The following is an 18175-nucleotide window of genomic DNA, read 5'->3' on the forward strand; positions in this document are numbered from 1 at the left end:
GCCGCTCTCCCGGCCGGGAGGAGCGCGGTTGGGAGCGGACGCGGGCCCGCTGGGGAGCTCCGCGGCGCTGCCGCTAAGGCAAGAGGAGAAGGATTAATGCCGTGCTCTTTCCCTGGGCTGTGAGGAGCGGGGTGAGCCCAGTAGTGCCGGCCGTGGCGCTGCAGCAGGCGCTGCGAGGAGGGTGGGTTTTTTTTCCCGGTCGGGCGGGTCCCAGCTCGTTCAGCTCCCCTGGGGCGTCGGGGTGCCGCCGGGTGGGACGACTGCAGCGTGGGGAAACGGCACCTGTGGAGGCTGCGGGAGCGCTAGCCTTTGGTGGGGTACTGCCCCAAGTGTTTCGAAGCTCGCCTGTTCTCGTGGAAATAAAGCGTCGCTTAGGGCCAGCCGTAGAAGAGCTCTCTGCTCCCCAGCCGTACGTTAGGCCCGCGGTGAGGAGTACCCCCGCGCCATCGCCCCTGCTGATGGAAAAGCCCTATCCTCCTTCTGGATGTAGGTTGTTTGTGCACCTGGACGCTAGAAACTACTAGTAGGCAGTAACTCTGCTACTGTGCAGTAAAGAGAAAGGAACTTTTAATTCCTTTTGAATTTACTACTGGTGGAACAGTAGTAGAAAAACCCAACAAGATAAGCCTACTGAAAAGACTGTCTCTAAGACCCTTGCTGATGACTGTGTATGTCAGTTTTGGAAGTATTCTCCACGCAGTTAGTCTGGTTTCCTCGTGTAAAATTTATTGTGCCCTTTAATCACCACAGTTTCTTGCTCCTTTTTACTGTTTTAGAGCCAACTAAGTAAAGAGAATGAACAAGGGATTCTGTTATGATATGCATCATTAACAGGCTTGTTTATTAAACTCTTAATCAGTAACATCTGCTTGCTTACTTGTTCACTGAAGACAAATAGTAATTTGGTTGCTGGAACATTTATAGCTGCTTGAGACGTGCAGTAACGAAGAATTATCTCTGACTTTTTGGTCTGAATTTACAGCGAACACAACATGCCACAATGCTGTACTTAAAATAATTTCCAAAAGGAGGCATGTGCAATAAATTGTTAATGAAGTCTTTTACTCTCTTCAGAAATAAAAAGGTTGGTACAGCATCATCTTGTGCTTTAAGACAGAATGCAAAGCAATTCCTTGACACATTTTTTAACTTAACATTTTCTGGCCAGAAAGAACATATCTCATCATTTTTTTATGTGTGTACCATCTCATTTGGCATTGTTACACTGCAGAAGCCACAGAATTGAAGCAACCGTATTCTGTAAAAGAACTGTAATTTGTCTTATGGTTTGAAAGAGGAAAAAGAGATAATGATAATCCACATACAGTACAGTGATAAAGAAACCTAACAAGAAGGTGAAGCATACTCCTCTGTCTCTGCATTTTTTCTAAGAGCAGTCAACAAAATAAATCAATATCAAGAAAAACATTTCATTTGCCAACAAGCGTTCATAGCCATCCACCAAATTGCAGTTTGTTTGGTAAATAGACTCTGGAAAGGTAATCTGATGAAAGAGAAGTTAAAACTTGAATTTCAGCCTTCAGTTTAGATGCTGCCATAATTTCCAGCTAAAAAAAGAACAAATTAATGTGTGATGCTGTAACAGCCTGATCCAGGCTTAGGTGATTATTTAAGTAAGAATTACACTTGTTGGATGTGCATGTAGAACTGTAAAGTTAGTATTACTAGAAATGGTGCTGCAAAATCCCTGTCACTGAGCTGAGATTAATTTTATTGTATGTTTATGTGTTCTCTAGTGTGTATCTCACAGTGACACAATTTGTAAGATGAGTATAAACAGGAAGGAGAAGGTACGCAATACCTTTTCTTCCTTTCTAACCATTTTACACAATATATGCCTGCATTGAAATATATGCTTTAAAAGCTACAGGCACGATTAGGTCTAGTACCGAGTAAGTAACTGCTGTAAGCATTCCCCTACTTGTAAAGATGTAATATATTCTGTAATACTTAGGAAAGCAGTAAAGTCCCATGGGATCACTGGATGACTAATGGCAGGAAAGCTTAAAATGCTGCCAGTTCTGGCCTGCGAGCCGTTGAGGCTCACTGATTCAGAGACACATCCCAGGGCATGGGCTTTCTCAATCTTGCCTTCTTGTAGGGCTGCAAAACCTTAGTGGTTCTGCCCTACTAAGAGTGTGTCATCATAATGAGGAACAGGATTGTGGACGATAGGATTTGTCCTGTGGGGAGCAAGAAATAGGAAACAACAGGTTTATACATACTTCTTTTTTCCACATTGGCTGACAAGCAATGTAAGGTCTCTTTTGTATACTTGCTAACTTATTTTGATCTTGCTTTGTAAATGGAATCAGGACATCTTTGCGTATATTTAATCTGAAAAGAAAATAAAGTTGTTAAGTTTTCTCATATACTTAAAAAATATTTATTCCAACTTCTTTCTTTATATTAAGCAAAAATAATGTATGAAAAGAATAATGGACTTAAATGTCAGTTGTGTTTTCATGCAGTAAGTCAGACTGCATTTCCTGTCTATGAAACAGAATAATTCTTCTGTTTCTTTTGGGGAAGTAACTAACCTCTCAAGATCAGATGGAAGGAGACCAAGCCACTTTATAGATGGAACGGTGAGATGATGGGCCTCAAAAGACATTGACTAAAATAAGAAAGGTCAGCTATAACATTCAGTGACTTTTAGTTTAAATTATTTGAGATATATGCCTTCCGAGGACATGGTCAGGTTTTATTACAAAGATAATTAGGTATTTTCACTATGAGAATGGTATAGGAGAACATAGTGCAACCGAAGCTTACCATATCCCCTTGCTGGAAACCGTCGCTTTGCTAAGATTTGTGCCCTTCAGCCTGTGACATTCTAGACTAGTCCAATTTAGGCTGGTCTAGTCCAAATGGTTTTATTTTTTACAGTCAGTATGAGTCTGACTGTCAAAAAAAAAAATTAAGCTGGGAGGAGCAACGACAATCAAATCTGGAAATTTCAGATATTTTCTGCTGGAAAGTACCACATCATATAAAAATAGCCCAAACAAAGGTTAATCTGGTCCAGCATCATGGCTACAGTAAATATCTTAGGGAAAAAGTGTAAAAACAAATAAGCAATTAATGATACTTTTCAGAATACTCCCCCTGCTCCCAACGGTTTGTGACTCCAGTGCTCTGAGCCAGAAGTGGTGGTAGTGTAATACTTGATTTTGTCAGGTTGCTTTTAGAATCCATGAAAACTTTTGTCATCTACAGCACCCTACAGCAAAGTATCACAGTTAAATTACATATTGTGTAAAGGAATACTTCCATTGTTTGTAATGAACTTGACATATTCTAGTTTCATTTGATATACCTGTTGCTCTAACTGAACAAAATAAACTTTCTAAGGAACCTGACAATTTAATTTAATCCTGGAAGACAGTCTTTTATCAGTTTACACACCTTTGTAGGAGAGCTGAAGGTGTGACAGATCACCTGAAAACTTGGGACTTCTGTCTCCCTGGATCTCCTTGAGGCATATGTTAGGACATATATTTGAAGTCTGACATCATCGATATCTGACAGTTTTCTGAAGTTCATTTTATTTGTTGTTGGTGGTTGGTGGGGTTTTTTTGTTTGGTTTTGTTTGTTTTTTTTTACTTTGGATGTTCTTTCTCTATTGCTCTACTGAACAACTAGTTCACCCATCTGCTTCTGCCCTCTGCCTTCACCTTAATCTGCCTGTCTTCCATATTGTCTTCCTGTACCTCATCTTTTAGCAATGTGATATAATAATGCCTTCTGGTTCCCTTTGCCTCTTCTTCCATAATGTTCCACGCTAACACATGTATCCATAAGCAAATTCTCACCCCGGAACAAAACCTTTACCAACATAACATGATTTTGCAGAGAATCAGCCATTTCACAAGTTAAGTCCTCCTCCTCCCAAGATCCCTTCCAGCCTTCATTTCTCTTCTAAGGCAGAAACAAAGCAAAACTGAGAACACTTTTCTATTTGAACTGCCTGTGCAGCAGGGAAAAACTGTGAAATATAGTAAATGAGACACCTGTCATTGTTATCCAGTTTCTTTTTGTTGCAGGAAGAAGCCGTTTCTGCAAATACACAAGGCCTAAAAACTGTGTCTTTGTGTTGAATCAAAATGATAGTAAAAAAAAAAAAGGCAGTAACCATTCTAACAAAGGCTATAACGTTTCATACATTCCAGCTTCAAGGCTGGGCTACAAAACAATGAATCTGAAATAGAAAAATTATACTCACCACAGATCCATATTTGTAGATGCACATTATTTCTACACCTAGGTTGCAGAATACCAAATGTCAAGTGTCTGTTTATCTGCACACTGGGCATGTTTAAGAAGACTGCATTAAGAATTCAGTTTTATGGCATAACAGTTTATGGCTTTATGGTTAGTGAGGTTCTTTATAGTTTACAATTATTTTTAGAATATGTCAAAATAATCAGAATTTGAACATATGTCATCTTTATACAGTTAAATGTTTCACGCTGTCTGTGCAGTCAATTCAAAACCAAGGATAATCAGCTCTTGCACATTGTCCAACATCTATCATCTTTATCCTGTGTAGTCTGTATGTCTTAATATTACTGCTTTGAGCAGCTGCTTCTCATTTTGCAGCAATCTCCCTAATTTCAGGTGGGATCAGTGTAGGTACATAAGAGATTTTCTACATTTCGTGTACGTGAATTCAGGTTCTGAATTCAAACTAAGGCATACACACTCAAATACACAGAATCTCTCATAAAATGAGGGAAATTTCAGACCTGCCACTGATGTAATAGAATAGCACATCCAGAATGTGATGGACTTGGTTTAGGATTAACTTTATTCCTGCTGGCATCAGACTGGTAGTTTCTAGCTTTCACTACTGTAAACTATTGATGTGAGTGCTGAATTATTAATATAAATGTATGTTAACTACTTTAAAACCAATAAAAGACTCCCTTTGCTCAAACATAGTATTTTCTTCATGTTTGTCTGGCCTAAGGATCATAATGTAGTTAAAATTTTTGCTTTATACAAGACTGAGCAACGTTTACAAAAGTTCCTGTTATTTCCTTTTATTTCACAAAAGGAATAGCATAGCCAACAGCTGGAATTCTTGACAGAGCAACATTTTCAATGGTATTTAACTCTGTAAAGATACAGCTAGGACCTCCTGAAGTGGTCAAGTGCCTAACTCCCGTTAAAATCAGTGGAATCAGGCAATGGATCATAAAATGCCATTATCCTTATCCTAATTTTTAGGCAGACAGGTACTTTCAAAATCTAGCTCCATGCTGAGTTAAGAGTTCGATAATTTTTTTTTTTTTTAGGTGCAAGGTAAGAGTCTTACTAATACCTCAAAGCACAAAAAATCATCACAGAGGGTAAGGGTATATTCAGTGGGGATGTAAAGCCAGTACTGATGTTTCAGTTAAACTCATTCTGTACTCCTAGATATATTCTGCATAAATCAAGAACCTCCCGATGGTGTTGGATCTCTGTGCTCTGCATACCTTCCCATAAAAGTGAGAAAGACATTCTAAATAAATTTTGCTTTCCTTTTATGTCATTGAACTTCTACAGATTTACCATGTGGATCTGCATCCATAAGGGTGAAAATAGGAATTTGAAAAGAATCCCACAGCTTTCTGACCAAAAGTCGTGTATTAAGATCTGGTACGCCTCTTCCCTAAGGAAATAAAATAAAAGCAGACAGTTTTAAATTCATTAAAACAACATCTGGCTACATATGTGTTTACATTTGTCATTTAAAAGCAAGCAAACAAACAAAATGTTGGCAGAAATATTTCTCCAGCAGCTATTTCGCAGGGAAAGTTCTATGCTCCTCTTTTGGCTCTGTGAGGAGCGAAGGAGGACTGGGCTGGGGAGCAGCGCAGCAGATGTTCTGGATTACAGGCACTATAGAAGTATCATACAGTCCTCTATTTAAGGAGTTAGTTTGTAAGGTCTGGGAGTTGATGTATAGATGTACCCTGGTATCTGTATAAGCTGGTGTAAGAAGGCCACTTTTTTCTTGTCAAAAATATTTATGGCACTAATGAAACAATGTAAACCAAGTTCTTGCTATGACTGACTACAACTGGACAATATGCGGCATAGTATAAATGCTTATCTCTCTTTGGTATAGGGATATGGTTTTTCCTCGTCGTGGGCCAAATTTGTCCCAGAACAAGTAGGTATGCATCTACCATTTACACATTCTTATTAATTTTCCAGGCTTCATAGCTTTTTCAGTACATTCCAAAATCAACCAATTCTGTTTCATTTGGGTTTCCTAAACCTAGGATCCTGAAGGACAAAAGGTTACTCAACAGTTAAGCCTTTCTGAGACTGAGTGGGGCAGCTACTTTGCAGCAGCACACGAAGTTGGTAAGCTACCAAGCTCTGAGGAGATGTTTGGAGGAAATAAGACTTTTGAATGTGTATTTTGTTTTTCTATGAGGATAATAAAATTTAAAAAAATATTGTTAGACATGTTTCATATTAATTTTATTATGGTCTTTTGACCAAGTTTGAGCACCACTACAATGCTGAAGTATTATATAAATTCTTATGTCTAGCTAGATGATATGAAATGTAAGATGCATACCGTAATCATTATACATGGGGACAATTTATTGCAGAAGTCGTCATCCAGGAGTCTCTGAAAAGTTGCATCTTTTTCTACAATTAACATAAATTTGGCATGTGAGATTAAATCTTTTCTGTTAAGGCTAGCCGCATGTAAAATGATCCATCACACCAATCAATTAAAATGAAATGCTCTAAAATACCTGTTCTGGAGCCAAAAGCAGTGTTCATGACTCAACTTCAGAGCCAACAAGCAAAGAAAAAATTACCAGAACATTGTTTAACTTGGAATATTCTTTGTTTTTACTTTATTTTTTCAGTCTGCAATGAGAGTTCTTGCGCAAAGGATACTTTTAATTCCTTGAACATTAGATGGCACAGTGACTGCCTAAAACAACAAAAATGAGATTAATCATTTTAAATAGAGAAAATGATATATTTTAAAATAACAACATTAGGTAATGAAGGACACAATTACATCCTGAAACAACCATTCATCTTCTATGTACAAGATCAATCTTGACATTTTCACCTCTTTATAAGCGTATTCAACCATTCATATCCTGCTCTATTGTATGGTTGTGTAGGAGTCCTCCTGTAATAACAAGATGCTTTTCAAAAGTGTTTGTGCCACTGTCGCAGAAGATTGTTCATCATATGGGCATTACAGAGATAATAATGTCCTGATTACTTTTTTATCTGTCTTAGCCAGAAAAAAAGTCAGCTGGGTGTGAAGACTGCAAATTTAATACAGGCTTAATTTATGTATTCTTTTTAGAAGACCATTAAATCCTTTCTGTTATTAACCTATAACCTGATTATATAAGTATTTTGGAGCAACAATTTGAAGACTAGTAATGTTTACTTTACATCTTATATTAGGATTGGCTCAATCTGGCAAGCACATGGATGAGAAAACAGGAACTGGAGAAAGAACTTGGCAAAAGAGTATGTATATATTGAAGTGTGTGGTCTGTTTTTACTTCTGACTGCTAAATCACCTCTGGTGCCAGGGTGGAACAACTCAACAAATAAAAACATGAAGAGCTGTAGAAGAGCATTAATAACAGGGGACTTTACGCTCTGCTTAAAATACAAAGTATAATAGGCAGCTAAGGTTATCTTTCCATTTTGAAATTATTGACTTCGGCTTACAGTGAACACATTTTCCAGGAAATCATGACAACAGTCAGCAAGTCTGAGTTCTGTTCCTGCTTTCATATTCTGTGTGGCTATAGGAAATCTTTTAGGACTAGATTAGTTGAATCTCATCTCCTCAAACCACTTTTGACTCTTGACTCTTATGAAGGTTCGCTTTAGCTCAGCACCACCTTTGATAAAATTAGTTGACAATACAAGCCTTCTAATGTCTGTAATATCACTGTATAAGTGATAATCCTGAGACCAGACAGCCTGGTATTATACACCTTTGGTTGTACACTGCTGGGCACATGAAGAGAATATCAACTCTTATGCTGATGGATTATCATCATTAAACTTCTGTAAATGAGAACGTAATTTCGGTCCAGAAAGAGGTTTCCTTCTCTAATTATAGAGGCTCAGTTCAGGCTTTCATCTGTGCTGCTGCTACTAGAGGAGTCTCCCCAGTGTGGCAGAAGCTCATTGAGGACCATATGAGTATGTTAGCTCAGGCTGTAAGACTTGTTTTCTTACTCTGCCAGAAATCAATCTATTGTGACAGAAACAAAGTATGTTCAGAGTGCCCGGAATTCTTTGATTCAGAGCACTTATTTGACAGAACATTGTAATATAAAGCCTCAGATACCCAGTATAAATGCCTTCCTCTGCAAGGCTCCCATGGTAGAAGGTAGTGCTAAAAACCATATCCAAAGGTTATATTCCTGGTGAGTACATAGCTGAGCTTCAGAATTGCAATACAGTTGAGCAACACTTTTTATCTCCCTTTTTTCACCCAGGTTGTAATGTCTATTTGCCACTAGCACAGGTCTGTATAATAATAAGTAACCTGGACTACAAGAAGCACAGGATATCATGCAAAGTTAGATGCTATGAATTACTGTTACTGTTTTAGAATACGTACTGTTGCACTGCAGGTACAATTCACTTTTGTACCATCTTCCTCAGTGTAACTTAAATTACCAGCAACAAAACCTTTAGTTGTAGACAGCTGAAAAAAATAGTAAGTTGTATACATAAACTGGAAGTTACATGCTGTTATGTTACTATACTGCACAGGCAAAACAAGAAGCTTCTGAAAAGAATTCTGACTGGTAATAAGCAGTTACTGACTGCCATCAACCTTCTGAACACTAAGCAATGTTGTTGTCATCATGGACATAAAGGCATACAATAAATTATGTTAACAACTGCATTTTTAGATACAAAGGAATTCTTGTAAGGCATGAGATACAAGTAAATTTGAAAGGTTGTTACATCTCTGACATACTTTAAATCTTCATTTAACCCCCAAGTTAGCAAATCATTTGAGTACAAATTGCTAAACAGATGTCTTGCGCTCTGAATTTTAAGCACTGCCTTCATGAAATAATAGCAAAAGGCCCTGTGATTTTAGCTGGCAGTTTGTCCCAAACTCTTTGGATCAAGGAAACTCTGTGAATTTTCTCTGAAGAAAGAAACCTTTCGAGTGCTATGATAAAGCCATAATTAGGTTTCATTTGCACAAATTACACTTTTTATTTACCCATGTATTTCCTACTGATAACTTTTCTTGATATTTCACCTTTCAGTTCAATTTATATGATTTGGAAATAATAATAAAAACATTCACAACAAGCCACTTACTATATGCAGACTTCTCCGAGGTATCTTAAGCATGCAAGAAATGTCATTGATTATATTGTCCACAACACTTTGGCTACCAAACAGTAGTGTATCTGAATAATATATATCTCTATCAAGACAAAATATTGTATTTTTAATTATAATACTGAAATAGCTGTAGGCTCATAAGAATTTTATAGAGGGCATGGATAATCAGATCAACCTAAAGCATTTTACGTACAGGAATCCATTATCCCGCAGGTTTGCTTCCTACAGGCATTTTTTCACAATAACATTCTTAAAATACAACTTTATTTGAAATGACAGAAATGCAGTATGTTACCTTTTAGTTGCATAAGTATTGCTCTGCACCATCTTATAGATCATAGATAATATTTTGAGCATCAGAGCTGAAAAAATACATTTTACAAAATATTTTATCCATTTTCAGAAATGCATATACAATAATTTGTCTTGATATTGACCCATATTTGTGTGTCATAAAATAAAACTTTGAAACATATATTTTAATGTGCTGTGAAAAATACAGAGAGACTGTACTGATCAATAGACTAAATAATTTCTAGCACAATTAGAAAAAATATGATGGAGTTAAGTGAGGGAATGTAAGCCCTGCTGTCCGGGCCAAGAAATTAAATGGCTGAGTTAGAAAAAGAAATTAGCTTATTGTCTGTATTCCAAGATTCCTTTACTAGCTAGCTTTTTGAAGAAGGGTGATATTTTTACATTAAGACCTTTTGAATACGCCTTCAGCTGATATTCATTCAGGGAGGGTAGAAACTGTAAGAATGCTGTATTAATTTCACTGTCACTCACTATAATTCAATAGAGAAGAGAAAAGCTGGAGGGCTGGTCATAATATCAGGTTATGTAAGGCATACACTTCTAAATCACAGTGCATAATACTTTTTTATGGTTTGGTCAGGGTTTTTTGTTTGGTTGGTTGGGTTGGGGTTTTTTACGAAGTTTTGAACTAAAATACAAGAAAAAACAAGAATTCTGCTTTTGGACATTTTTAACTTACCAAATTTTGATGCTGATCTAGGGCAGTCACTTCTTATTTGTTTTGTAGTACAATGTGGTATCATCTGTAGACCTACAGAATCTTTAAATCTGATACATTGCAAACAAATACAATAAAACTGTAAAAGTATTGAGTTGTTCTCTGCAAGCTAATTCAGACTCACATCCCTTTCCTCTCATCAAATATGCTAGTGCTATTTTCAGACTCAGTATAGAAACCATCAGCTTGGGTGTAGTTGGAATGGCTGAAGAAGAAAGGCAAGCAGCAGTCATCATCTGCCAAAATGACCCATTCAAAAACACTACTGAACTGCCCCTCGTCTGATCATTGCCTTCAAAACATAAGTTTCTGAAGACGATGCTTCAAGACTGAATTTAAGCCTAAAATACATGTTTCCAGACAAAAGTAGAGACCAGAAAAATATTTCATACATGTTCATAACAGTTAATATATCAGCATCAATTATTATTTAGCATGAATACAAAGGAATAAATGACAGGAAAAAATGTGAATCATTAGTAGAATACAAATCAAGTCTGACACAGTGACCTTCTGATGTAGAATGTATGAAAAAATGTTATTATTTCATAGTACAATAATACTATCTAATTTATGCCTTTAAATTATTATTGGAATAACTCAGTTATATTCCATCATTAACTTTTGGAAATAAAAATGTGGTCCATCTTATTCTCTAAACAGTTGTTTAATCTAAACGAGCTCCACCATTTCATGCTTCACCATTTCATGTCTGAAGGTGCACGTATCACCAAAAGAATCAGTTATTTTCTTAAGGACACTTCATTATTTTACTTAAAATTTTTTTAATACCTCATGAAATGACAGTTCTGTCTTTAAAGAATGATTTTTCATTTCAGAGTTGTATGTACTTTTAAAAAGTATTGGTGGTAAAATGGCTATAATTTTATCTAAAACCACATAACGTTTCTAAATTTCTTTGTCAAAGGTTTTGCTCTGTGCATCCTTTGGGTGGCAGAACACACCGTGGTGCATACATGTAAAGTGACAACAATGACAAACAGCAGTGGAGCATCTGCCTGCCAGCTTTAAAGTAACTTTCTTGCCTTTGTCTTGCAACGTGTAAAAGTTATTTGTGCTTTTCTGTTGCAGGCTCCCTACATTGTAACTGCACGGGACGAAAACAGTAATCAACACTTTGCTGGATTGCTCTCTCAGGTTAAATAAGGAACACTCCTTTCAGAAATGAGTGTGCTGAAGAACCTGATCAATGCAGCTTCCACAGATATTTCACAAAGGCAACTGCAAACTGGCACTAGATCGGACATCCAGCAATTCTTCCTAGGATTGTGTTTACCCCAGCAGAGTAGTTTTCTATAAAATCTTCTTTCCACTACTGGGAAATCCCTTTTTTTTTTTTTTTTTAATTTTTTTTTTCTGGAAAGATACAGCTGGACAATGGAAACTGACTGTACTACTTCAGGCCTGGCATTCTCACTGATTGACATCATTCTCAGGTAAATATCTCTCTGGGCACCTACAAATGTTTACAAGGAACATTTCAAACATGAAATCATTCTCTTGTTCTACTAGTTCCTGCCCAGCAGATTCCAGCTATGTAGATTAGGTATTAAAAGGCTGCCTAAAAAAGAAAAAAAAAAAGTCCCACTGACTATATTTTCTTCCATTCATTTTATGTTTTGGCATTCTGTTTTTACTTTTATTTGTCTACTTTTATTTTAATCTTCTTAAACTGGGATATAGGTCACTATTCAATGAAAATGCATATCATAGATTACATTTGTCCACCATAAATAATGGTTTAGCTTTTTTTTATGTGATTGATGAGTCTTATTTTTAACATACTGTGATGTTAACTTGTTTTAATTTGAACATTTTTCCCCCTATGTGTTCTGGTGGCAAATAACATCTCACATTTGTTTTTCTAGCCTGGAATGCCATTTCCCTGAAGATTGCCAAAAACTGCAAAACTTTGTTACAGTATTTTAATTTTACAGACAACTGAGTGAAACATTTTTGTCAAACTATCAAGACACAAACCACTGAATTCCCTGGGACGTACAAGCCTTTCAGTTAACTGGTTACCTTCAGTCCCCTCAAGTTTTCTGATTGACAGAAATTTAATGTTCTCATTAAATGAGTATTCCACCAAAGCGTTACGTGTGGAAGGTTTGCTATGCTTCCTCAAATGTTTGTAACGTGTCCACTTATGAGCATCTCTGCAATCTTATCAATCTAAATATCCTTTAACCCACTGATGTCCAAAGCTATTACAAGGCAAGAAATAGATTTGTGTCTTCCTTTATACTTCTGCTTCTGTATTATAGAAAGCAATTAATCTCTCAGTTTCAGGTGTTTTCAGTTTAAATGAGCTCCTTGGAAAATACTGTTGCACAAGGAACTTCTACAAATTACAAAAATGTGTTATGAAGGAGGACAGGTTGCTTTTTCTCTGATCCTGTCTAGATAAACTGGCATAAGACCTGAAATTTAGATAACATATTAGAAACTTGGTTTGCTTTATTTGGCTGGTAATGAACTCAGAACACAGCACAGAGTTAAGATACACATCAGGAAGAGGTGGGATGCATCTTCTCTGAAGAACAAAAAGATAAATTTATCACTATCATTTTAAGAAGTGATACCACAAGGAAAAGAAGAGAAAAAGAAAAGAGGAAGCACAGAAAGGGCATTGGAAGATGAAATTGCTAGTAATTGTTTCCAGCCTAAACCAGATTTTTTCACTCTAACACAACTTACAATTTCTGGCTTCTACTGCTTCCAGAAAACGATTGTTTATAGGACCTCCCTTTCCTTTCTAACCTCTATTACGGTAGTTTTACATTCCCCTTTATGCTATGGTCTGCTATTACTTAATACATGATGCCTGTTCATGCAGAGTGGTTACTAAGCATTACTTTTTATTTGTCCATTACTTTTTAAGAAGTCAAATTATTTATTGATTCTAGTACTTATAAAACTATGTATAATTAACTTTTCTGGAAATTACATAATCATATTTATATTCATGGCATTTCTATTAATATAAGGCAGGACTTTAAAATATGTAATACTTACTCTATGTTCCTCCAATCTGATCTGTTAGCCAGTGTGAGAACAGGTGCTTTCTTTTGGGCCAGGCTTTTAAGTACATCTTGAATAACATTTTCTATTGCTTCAAGAACTTCAGAACTGAAACAAAGAAAATTAATGATAGAGATCATATGATAAGATCTAGTTCTGCTTTGAGTTTTGATCATCTATCCCTGCTCCTACAAAAATTATGTAATCCAAAATTGCTTCAAGGATGCATTTGTTTCAAAACTGTGGAGGAACTCATTTGGTTTTTAATTTTGTTTTGGTCAGTTTCCCTAAAATCTTTGACTTTCCATTCCAGATGCATGACTGAGGACACAATTAAAAGTACATTTCTATTCAATCCTGAAACCAGCAAATTTTTCACCAGCTCAACTTTTAGACCAACTGGCTGGTTTGTGACTAATGATTAATGTTTTACTATAAATGATGTAATATTGGCTTTGGCTATGATTTGGGCTAAGTTGTTTTTAAATGCTGTAAATTTAAAAAATGTTCAAGACTACAAATACTTCCTGTTGTACCATTGCACATTAACCTCTTGATCTGCTGCCCTAAACAAACTGTTAAGTATTTTAATTATATGAAGGCTTAATCTCAACAGATGCGCTGTGAAAAGAAAAAAATCTGTATCTTTCACCTAAAAACACAAAGTAACCTTGCAGCACATCCCTTACACCAAAACTGTAGGCTGGTTTGAGTGTTATGACAGATGCTTTTTATTTTCATAAGCAATCTGACTCCAACGTTTCAGCTGTCCTTAAAATTACAAGTGTACTATATACCATCATAAGTTTAGGTAGGAATTAAAAGAACAGGCAAAACTTATTTTATCTCAAAGTTTTATGAGCAAAGTCCAATTCTGTCATTAAGTAATATACTAAGAAAAGATGAGTCAATACCACTGCACACCACACAAGATGAATTACCCCACTGTCCACAAAATCAGCAAGAATGATTTTTAAAACCTAGCTATGAGTCTTCTTAATAATGAAGTGTCATTAAAGCTCTTTTCTATCAGCTGAATGTGTTTCTTCCATTTTGTAGCTCAGCTTCCACTTACTCCTCGTTCTGCTGAAACTAGATTATAATTTTTTGAAAGCAATTTCTGGAAAGTATTAACCTTTTATTTTAAAATGTTATGTGTAATAGTATCGGTATAAAAAAACCCTACTAGTATTACTAACATTTTTGTCCTATAATATTGAACCATTCAACAACACAATGTAAGATTTTTTTCTGGTTTTCAGATGAATAAACTTGGACACAGAGAGGCTAATGGCTTTCCAAAGGTAAAACAGTGAAGCATTGGCAGTGCTGATAATACAAGAAGGCCTGGTCATGCAGCCAATATGTAAATTCATTTTCTACTGTATAATAGCTTCATAATCAAGTCCAAGATTCCCTAACTTTCAGACTCATAGTCTCTTCCTCCAAATTAAAATCATACATCTCACTGCCATATCCAAAATAGAAATTCTATTAAGCACAGAGGAAATGGTTGGCTGGTGAGCTAAAGGTATAATGCAGCAAATGGTAAGAGTAAAATAAGTAAGCAAGGCTGACTGTGGTGCAGACCTCCAACATAACAAAAATTAGATTGTTGAAGACAGTAAAAATATGTATCGGCAGATGGATAAAAGAACAGAAAGGTAGATAGGAAATCTAAACCATGTCATTGCTTTGATACTCATAAATATTTTATGTATTCATTTGGTTCTGTCCACTGTAACTGTCTTAATATTCCAGATGTACTTCAAAGTTTGCTGCAGAATTTGAAAGTCCAGGTTTCTGTTTCAATCCCAGTTTCCCAATTTATTGGCCAACAGGAGTTGTAAATGTGGCAAAATAGGAGGCAGAGGACAGCAATTCTCTGTGCACCCCCTGCTGATATTCTGTCTCCTTTTGCAGAGATTAACTGAATTTTAATAAGCAAACATACAATACTGGCCAAGTATGCCTACTTAAAATTCACTCTGGTTTACTTAACAGTGAAATCTGAGCAGAGAAGGGGTAGGCACTGTATATCTCACAGGGTTTGCCTGCTCATTTCTAACAGGTTGCAGCATGAGTAGATACTTGTTTCTGTATAGCACAAGAAATGGTTTTCAACATGAATAGCATAAAAGATTAATATTATAGCACCTTTAGCAAGCAAACAATATAAATACACAAGAGAAACAGTTACAAATAAAAATCTGCAATGTAATAAACCAACACACTCCAAAACCCAGGACTGTACATCGCTAAAGCCATGCTGTTCTTGTAGTCTGCCACAAAGACCAAGAACTCTCCAAGTAATTGTTGTTGTTGTTGTTGTTGTTATTATTATTATTATTACTATCCTTTTCTTTTCAAAATACTTTTAAGATGCTCCCAGTCTGTTCTAGCTTCTGAGGCTGATATAGTGTGTACAGGAACAGTCTTTAAAAAAGTAATGAAAGTTTTTTGTGAGTGAAATTCAGTATGTTTGTTTTGTCATGGTTTTCTGTATTTCTGTCTGTACCTACAGACTTTTTGGAGAGGTCTGAGGGAATGGAAATGCTGTTTGTAGTGTGAGAGCCCCTTTGTTTTTGTAGGGAAGTATGTTTTTCAATTTTGCACAAGCCCATCAGGTGCAGTGGTGGACTACCTACTTAAGTATTACCACAGAAAGAGAGTATGGGTGCTATTTTTCACATCTTTTACCTAGGGACATGGCTCTCATGACCAGACAGACTTGCTTCCCTGAAGCTGGCCTTGTTCCCAGCTGGCACTTCAGTGGAACACACAATGTGGTCCTCCATTACAGTCGGTGCAGACCAATCCAACTTCTCTGGAAGGGATGAAGCCATGTTAAAAAGAGGCAAAAGAGATTACCAAAGAAATTAGAAAAGGCTGTTCTGTATGCTGGATTTGAATCTCATGATCTGAGGTCAAACCACAGGGCCAGAAAGAAAAAGCAGAACATTTCTGTAGAAACCAAAGTCAAGGTTTTCCCGCCCTTCCTGCCTGCCTGACTGACAAAGAGCTTTTCCCGCCCTTTCTAACTGACAGGAGCTCGCCCTGCCCTTCCTGACTGACCAAGGGCTTTTTTCCCGCTCTTCCTGACTGACCAATGGCTTTTCCTGCTCTTGCTAACAGACAGGAGATGGCCCCGCCCACCCTAACTGCCAGGGTCCTTCTCCCGCCCTTCCTGACTGACCACGTCCTCTGCTGGGAACTGAACCTCAAAACTGCCGCTGGAGCTGCTGTGCGTGAGCAGACATTTAATCACCAGCTCTGTAGCACCCATATCTCGGGGTCACTGGAATAAATCTGACCAGACGGGCTAAAAAGCGGACAAAAATACTTTTTTCATCCTTTCTGAATGACTAGCAATTTTTTTCCCCCTCAACATCAAATGTCTTTTCCTGACTGTACTTAGTGGCTGGAAGAAAGCTGAAAGCTCCAGTGCAACTCCAGGTGTTGAAAAATCAGCTTCCTTCCCCCAAATGGAATTCAACTTCTATTGAGGTTAAAGACTTAACACTATTTTTATCATCTGCCTTCAGCATTCTGAAGTTTTAGAATAGACCTCGGATATGTTTTCAAATCTTTCTCAATACATTGTTAAAAACTCGTGTTCTGAACAAACAATAAACCCCCAATTCTAGGAGTCATGAATCACCAGCTTCCAAGGAAGGCAAGATTTAAGAAAAAAAATGCTAAATTTTGTAAGCTCATGGGTGAACCAGGACTTTTATGATTGACATGGCGTCCTCAGCCAGAGGGCATCACTTCAAAATGGACGATACACAGCCAGAGACAGACTGCGAATTTGAAAAGAAGCCCCACGTGCAATCATCGATTTGGTGCATTGCGTACCTTTTGTCTTCAGGTGTTCAGCTTTTCCTACAAAATTCCTGTCTTCTCTTTCACTTCAGAAAGTTTAAGCTCATCATGATTTTAAAGAGTAAATGCAGTACTTCTGGGAGACCTTGTGAAGGCCAGAAGACTGCACCAGCGCATGGCCAGTTCCTGTTCATTGCCGAAACAGCCCCCCTGCAGCCCCAGGTACTACCGGAGCAGAACCGCGTGCTCGGTTCCTTCAGTTTGAGTTTTGAGTGCAGAGGTGAGGGCTCCTTCACTGGCAGCTCGATGGTGAAAAAAAGCAAATCCTAGGAATTTAAACTGCTCTTACCTTTGCAGTTATGATAAGCCAAAGCGTATTTTCAAATCCTAACCATATCAACGTAATTGACTGCATTAAAGTGATCATTCTGAAAGTGTTAGCAGTTACTTAGGAGATAAGTATCTTAAGGCTTGTCCTTTCTAGAGAAATTTTTTTAAAGCCCACTGTTGATAACATCATCTTTTATACACAACAGTCAGTAATATTGGAAGCTGTGCTGTATCTAGCTCGCTGCCAACAGCGTTTCAAATGTTGCAATGCTTAGACTTGTTGTTAGCAAATTAGATGACATAGTGCTTAAAATGTTGGAGGCAGCTGGTTTCTCCTGCTGTTCCATTAGCTACTACCCCTGAACCTTTCTTCTTTGGTACTTGTAAGAGTAAGCAGTGCAAATCCAGCTTGGGTAGGTAATTAAAAAAATCGTACATTGATTTATTCATGGAAGACCGCAGGCTATGATGATATGAACACAAGGTGCTTCAATTAACAGAGGCAAGCAAAAGAAAGGGGAATTAATAAATTGAAATTTTCAGATC

The 18175-nt window shown here is 37.1% G+C and overlaps 1 protein-coding gene across 1 annotated transcript; it reads right to left on the reverse strand.

Annotated features, from left to right (window-relative positions):
- Window positions 1–1448: 1448 nt before the first annotated feature.
- SPO11 (SPO11 meiotic protein covalently bound to DSB) lies at window positions 1449–16760 on the reverse strand. The gene is made up of 14 exons (XM_010569778.1): window positions 16637–16760; window positions 16175–16301; window positions 13469–13582; window positions 10391–10479; window positions 9689–9755; window positions 9367–9475; window positions 8645–8731; window positions 6934–6970; window positions 6602–6711; window positions 5581–5680; window positions 4247–4284; window positions 2562–2638; window positions 2247–2358; window positions 1449–1568 (listed from the first exon to the last, which is right to left on the reverse strand). The coding sequence occupies exons 1-14, from the start codon at window positions 16758–16760 to the stop codon at window positions 1449–1451; spliced, it is 1311 nt and encodes a 436-aa protein (XP_010568080.1).
- Between the last annotated feature and the right edge of the window lie 1415 nt (window positions 16761–18175).

Source organism: Haliaeetus leucocephalus, unplaced genomic scaffold (assembly GCF_000737465.1).
Source record: "Haliaeetus leucocephalus isolate CR32 unplaced genomic scaffold, Haliaeetus_leucocephalus-4.0 Scaffold273, whole genome shotgun sequence".
Lineage (NCBI taxonomy): Eukaryota > Metazoa > Chordata > Aves > Accipitriformes > Accipitridae > Haliaeetus > Haliaeetus leucocephalus.

Excerpts from the sequence above, each read along its gene's own strand:
- SPO11 (XM_010569778.1), bottom strand. The coding sequence starts at position 16,760 with ATGGGTGCTACAGAGCTGGTGATTAAATGTCTGCTCACGCACAGCAGC. Across the intron at positions 13,583-16,174 it reads CATGAGAGCCATGTCCCTAG|TTCTGAAGTTCTTGAAGCAA; the intron begins GTAAAAGATGTG and ends TCTTTGTTTCAG. Across the intron at positions 5,681-6,601 it reads CCCCATGTATAATGATTACG|GGAAGAGGCGTACCAGATCT; the intron begins GTATGCATCTTA and ends TTATTTCCTTAG.